This window comes from Empidonax traillii, unplaced genomic scaffold, assembly GCF_003031625.1.
Source record: "Empidonax traillii isolate 1590-97213 ecotype Southwest subspecies unplaced genomic scaffold, ASM303162v1 scaffold460:size473327, whole genome shotgun sequence".
Classification (NCBI taxonomy): domain Eukaryota; kingdom Metazoa; phylum Chordata; class Aves; order Passeriformes; family Tyrannidae; genus Empidonax; species Empidonax traillii.
Window position 1 is genome coordinate 82746 of NW_020955653.1, and position 6772 is coordinate 89517.

Genomic DNA, 6772 nt, shown 5'->3' on the forward strand with positions numbered 1-6772 from the left:
ATTGAGGGTTTGTCCAATTTAAAAAAAAGGATTGATATTTCTTTGTGGTTTTCGAAATAGGAACTGGAATTTCAGTGGGGACACCTGCATCCCTTTTTACATTTTACAAGTTAATTTATTTACTAAAGCACCTCTAAAAAGACGAAGTTAGGCAGAAGCCTAACTTTAATTAGTACTCTCGTGAAAAACCTTGGAGTTGAGGTGGGATTTTTCAGGAATGCTTATGTGCCTTTGAAATGAGATTTATTATCAATGAAAGTCAGCACTAGAGCTTGTCTGACAGTCTCAAGTCACTCACTTGGCCATTCCTTGGATAACTTCAAAGGCAAATTCTGCATTAGGACACCTCCTTCTTCTAGTGATGCAGTACTGGTGACAGGCAGGATAAGAGTGAGTTTGCAGGGTAATTTGTAGTCTTTATTGATATAGAAGATTAAAGTTTTACAGAACATTAGGCAAACCCACCCTCTTACTTGCCCAGTACTTGAGGATGAACAGTTACAGACAAGAAAATGATCCAGTTACTTGTAGTGCAGCTCATTATTAAATTACATTAAAACTGTATTAACAATATGATATTGTAAAATATAAGTTCATGTACAGTATATAAATACAATAGTTTTCTGTTCCTTGTCAGGAACACAAGCCAATCACATACATTTTTCACTTTATTTAGTACATTTCCATCTTAAATATATATTAATGTAAACCATACCTATGAAATCTCTCAGATTCACTCTCTGCCTCTTAAGTTGCAGCTATTGTTACAGTACTATAAAAACTGAATGAACACTCTTATTCAGAAGAGGTGTTTCTGTCAGAATTTCCTATCTTTTAAATCTTTGGCAATGCTTAACAGGACACCCTCATTAGTCAGACTTAGTTTTTTACGAAGTGACATCTTAATCTTATCCAAAGCAAGATACTCTGATGCCTGTCTCTTTCTATTTGAAAGAGCAGGCCATGCAAATGCATTGCATGAGTGCTAAAATAACAAAAATCCTACACTGTAGGAGAAAATTGACATCGTGCAAAATATCTTCATAAACAGTTTCAAGATTCAAATGATACAACACTGTTAGACATGGCAACACTGGCCCACTGCATAAACACACTACATCATACCTTGCCAGTCAGTGGCAACACACCTGCCTGAAAATCTGCGCCTTGACAGGTTGCACCGCTGTCAGTAAGATGTGTATGGCTTCGTGTTTGGGCCAGGTTATCAAAAGTGTGATGGCTAAGTTTAGACCCCTCAAACCTATCAAGCTTCTAAACAAGTTACAAACTTTCAAAAGGATATGGTACATTCACTGGGCACCAAGGCCACCTCTTTAAGTTGTCGGTACCCAGGTCAGCAAATTTTCATTGGTAGTACCATGGCAGTATTCACTTGCACCTGCCAAATTCACCACCAAACTCTGAACTGCTCGAGTCTTTCTGCACCCTGGCAGAAGCACCTTCTCAGAGCTGCTCACTACAACACAATCGATGCAAAACAAATGATGTGAATGGATTTGAAAGTCCTTTATTCTCCAAACACACTAGGAGAAAGATGAAAAACTCGCAAGAAAAATAACTTGTGTTTAAATCCTCTCAGTCTAGTAAAAATGTTCCATGTAGAACTACTTCATGTCAAGTAAAATATGCTGCACAGAAATATATACTATCGGTGTGTAGTGTATGGTTTAGGTAAACAAAGATTCATTATGAAACAGATGGAAATACTTAGATTCAAAGTCTTTTAAAACAGCTTAAAGACTAAAAACCCTTTAAGATGAAAAGCTAAAGTTACCTTTTGCATCTCTGCTAACTACCTGTATTTGCTCCTCTGTGGCACTTTCATAGGAAAGGCTGATTCTATGGTATCACACCTGCAGAGACTCCTCCTTTTAAAGTGCCTGCCAAGTATTTAACTTTGTCCATGCTAAAATGAAAATTAGAGCATTCCTCAAAACTATTGCTTGAACAAATACATGCAGTTTAAACTACATGCTATAATGAATCCCTATCAGAAATGCCCTCATCAGCATGGAAATGAAAGTGCTCATTACATCACCAGATGGTAGATGACAAGGGAAATATATTGAAAATATAAATATAGATATGTTTAGTATTATATTACTCTAGCACTGTAATGCCAAATGTTAAATTACCAAATGGTAGATTTCTGAGGAATATACTGAAGGAAAGCAAAATATTACATATATTTCTATTTTAATTTGTTTGACTACATCGAAGAGGTTTTGGCATACCATATTTCTTAGATGAATGTTATAAATAAAAATAAATTTCTTCATAACAGGAATGAGTATGATAAATAGTTCTATTACTGTACAAAATATAGGTGGTTTTGCAAAACAAGACAAAAAACATAGCTTCAACATTTGGAGGGAAAGTCATCTATGAAGTGTGAGACAGAAAGTCAAATAGGAACCCTGAAAATCTGGATTCCACCTGGGGACTCAGCAAGCAGGCTTGCTAAACAAAACTAATTTCGACCCATTTACTAACTTATCAGCTTGTTCTTTTTTTTCTTCTAAAATAGACAAAAGAAGTAAAAATATATAAAGGGCATGTTAGATACTATTTAAGGCAGAACACAAGGATGCAAAACCAATTATTATACGCTCCAAAAGAAATACAGATATGCAGTCTACAGACTTCTAGCAATAGGTAACAAAAAAATAGTATTTTAAACATTTGTATAGTTGAAATCAAGGCTAAAGAAACGGTATAAAAAATGTGTCAGGATAACAGTTACCAAAAAATGTACAAAAATAAATGGTTTATCCTGTGTGGTGTTGAACATTTTTGCATCATGAAACTAATATTGCTCTGATAAACAGCATCCTGTAACTTTTCATTCAGAGTCCAGAAGGATATATAATTACTTTCTAAAAAAATAACGTATTTTCACATGTATAACCTACATCTCTTAACAAACTACCTCTCTACACAGTACCAGTAGTTGAAAGCAGGTCCTGAGTCAAGAATTTCTTATTGAGGAGCAAAATAGTTCACAGTTCCTCGTTATTACTTTAAACCAGCAACCAAGTTTGTAGCATTTGAATCTGCAGGGAAGCTCTCTGTAGTGTTAGCTAGAACTGCGGATGCGGGATAAATGATTTCTTCAACCGTCACATATGTCCCTGTTAAAAATCCAACAAATCCAATAACAGCTATAAAAACATCCTTAAATATTGTCCATAAACTCAAGTTTTCCTTGTAGAAAGTGAGGATTTCAACCAGAGGTGGCAGAATCAGTCCCAGAGTGCTGCTGCTCACAGCTCCAACAAAAGAAATCACCAGGTCTAGGCGAGGGATCAGAACAGCTACGGCACCTAAAACACAAGAAGAGAAACAGTGGCTTTAGATTCAAAATCCTCATGAAAAACAAAACTGCAAAATATCCATAGTCTAATGGTTTTCAGGCTTTTTACAAAGCTCTATCGTTCACTGTTGTTCCAGCTCCAAGTGGTATGCACGATATAGATCAATGCATGTATTTGTCAGTAAGCCTCATCTTGATGCTCATCTGAGAGACTCAGTTTCAATTCTGAATTTCCACATGAGCTGGCAGAGCTGCAAGTTGAAGTGTTCTTGTACTTACAGGGTAAATAGATTTGGCCTGCAAATCTCAGAGAAATGAGCAATATGAAGTTGTATGGAGATGTTTTACTTTTTTGGTTGTTGATTGGTTTTTAAGATGAAAGAATAAAAGCTGAGGAAGATGAGGGGAAAGGGTTGTTGCAGGCTGCCCAGGAGACAGTGGGCAAAAAAACCCCACTACTATCAAGTAATAGATATACTTAAAAATTTAAAAGAGACATAAAATCAATCAAAATTCACAAAAACCTGCACGTGACTTGGCAGTCACACAGTCACTTAAGTCACTTTTCCCTACAAACTTGCCTCTTGAGAAATCTTGGTTTATACAATTGCATTCAATTGGTAAAATGTTGCTGGAATAGTTGCCCAGTTAAGTAAATGAGACCTTGGCTCTGCCAAGAGGAGTCTGAACACAAGGCCCACACAGCCTTTTAAGCATGGCCAGCCTTACTGAACCTACAACATTTATGGAAACAGAATCCATCATGTTGAACCAAAAACTTCTGGTTTTAACCCCTTTTGCTGGCAAGCCTGGGCAAGGTACCCTAGTATTAACTCAGATACACCAGCTGTCTGTCATGTAATATTTTCAGTACAGCTTTCAAAGGCCTCTATATGACCCCTGTACGTGGTGGAAATGTCATTTTTCCCTTCCATGAATACATCGCTTTGTAGCTATCAGACACTACTGTAAACATACACAGCACTGGCCTGTTTGCCACTTTCTGCCACTTCTCACCAAGACAAAGAAGTAATCAGGAAGAAAGGCAATGGGGAAAACAGATGAAAAAGCCCCTAGCACATAAAAAATACAACATAATATGTTTTGGTTCTTCCAAACCTCTCCTCTTAACTCTTAAGCCATAATAAAAGCATGTTTGCCTTTAGAAAAACTTCACCAATCAAATACAATGTAGACAGTGTTTATGGCAATAAACACATCACAGAATCATAGAATCTGCTGAGGTGGAAGGGACCCACAAAGACCATTGAGTCCAACTTTTAACCCTGCACAGGACCATCCCCAAGTCACACCATGTGCCTGAGAGTCTCATCCAAATGCTTCTCAAATTTTCTCAGGTTTTGTATTTTGGGGAGCCTGTTCCAGTGAGCAACCACTCCCTGGGTGAAGAACCTTTTTCTAACAGCCAGCTTGATCCTCTCCTGACACAACTTCAGGCCATTTCCTCAGGTCCTGTCATTGGTCACCATAGAGAAGAGATCAGTGCCTGCCCCTCCTCTTCCCCTCACAAGGAAGTCGTAGACTGCAGTGAGGTCTCCCCTCAGTCTCCTCTTCTTCAGGCTGAGCACATCAAGAGACCCTCAGCTGCTCCTCATACGGCTTCCCCTCAAGGCCCTTCACCATCTTCACTGCCCTCCTTTGGACACTCTGTAATAGCTTATGGAACAATGAGGGAGGAAATCCCCACATAACATGTGAGGATGAAAAACACAAGGTGTGAATTGGGTTTATAATCAATAAAATCATGCTTTCTACTTGCAGAGCATCTTTGCTATGGGCTGAATGCCACCAGCTGCCTCAAATTCTGACATAATGTTGGTTATGAAAGGCAAACATGCTCAACTGATGTTTGTGTTGATCTCTTCCATTGAGAATATCTAACCCAGGGAAAACTGCATTGGCAAATACACTCAAAATTCGCTTACAGAACACAACAGTTATCCACTGCTACCAGCTAATTGTTTGTTACACATTTTAATAAAACTTGTAACTACAGAGATCTCACATAAAAAGGAGGTAAGACTGAAGGCACAAGCCTGCAGAGGGATAAAGGGTTCTCCAGACCATCCTATTTGAAAGGAACACATCCTGCAGAGATCTGCCAACAAAAATCACTCAACTTGTTTCTACTTGTCATGACCACAGTTTACTAACACTTCATGAGTCTACAGAGATATGAGAGGCACTGTTTGGCCACAGGAAGCTTGGGCAAAGACGAAGGTGGAAACCTTAGAAACACCCTGACACTCAAAAATAGGCAAGACAATGTTTCTTTATCTCAGTGCTAGGATGGACCTACTCCATGCCAAACAGTTTCTTCCATTTCATGATATGACATTTAAAGAGTGGAAATGTCACATGTTTATGCATCATCCAGCACAGAGCTTAATGAAATGAGAAAGGAATTATGCCAAAGTTAGTAAAAGTCACAAAGTACCCACCTCTGTAACTTTTGCAGCCATAACCCTGTTCAAGCCATAAAAGTAAATGCCATGAATGCCTAAAACATAAAGGATGAGTGCCCAGACCAGACTGGCAAGCATGACACTTGCACCATCAAACATAGTCCAGAAGTAATTGAAAAGTGTAGTTGAAGTACATTTACAATGTGTCATAAAACTCTCAGCTAATTACTATGTTGAATGTGCTGTTCTGAAGTAAAAGAGAGGGTTGCACATTTATTATCTTGCCAATTCAATAGATGCAGTGGGTGTATTCATTTAATACAGATTTTCAACTTCTGTATAATAGGCCTTTCAGTTCCACATGTGTCCAGAGTTTAGAAGGCACTCATTAATTTGTAGTTCATAGTTTTGATTGAAACACTCTGCTTTATTAAAATAATGAGAGTATGTTTCATATTTTTTAATTGGAAAAAAACCCCAACTGTAGTTTATAATTGCTTTAGGTTACAGAAAAACAAAATGCTGTGTGTTGGTTTGAATCTCATCAAACATTTGTCTGACTCACATGAATTTGCATGGATCTGGATATTGCTGTGGGAGGAAGTCTGAAAATTTGTTTCAAGGTTTTAATTAGTGTCTTATTTATTCTCTAACAATTCAAGAGAAATATAATTCATGTTTATTACCTACCAAAGAATGTACTTAGGAGTTAAGAAAGAGGTCCATTTTCCAGAAGAAGTAAACAAGGGGCATTCCTACAGGTATGGAGCCTGATTTTTCCAGCCATGTGTAGGTTTTAAAAATACAATGCTAAGAAGAAATTCTGAACTTGTAACAACATCTGCAAATTTGCTAACGGTACACTCAGTCCCCTCATCCAGATCATCAATAAAGTTATTAAATAGAACTGGGCCCAGCACTGATCCCTGGGGGACACCACTGGTGACCAGCCACCAGCTGGATGCAGCCCCGTTCACCAGCACTCTCTGGGCCCGGCCCTCCAGCCAGTTCC

General features: G+C 38.1%; 1 protein-coding gene across 1 annotated transcript in view; it reads right to left on the bottom strand.

Annotated features, from left to right (window-relative positions):
- Nucleotides 1–1512: 1512 nt before the first annotated feature.
- SLC36A4 (solute carrier family 36 member 4) overlaps nt 1513–6772 on the bottom strand; it is a 94776-nt gene continuing 89516 nt past the window's right edge. The window contains exon 11 of the mRNA XM_027895418.1: nt 1513–3344. Coding sequence (XP_027751219.1) covers nt 3037–3344 — 308 coding nt within the window. The 3' untranslated portion in view covers nt 1513–3036. The remainder of the gene's footprint in view (nt 3345–6772) is intronic.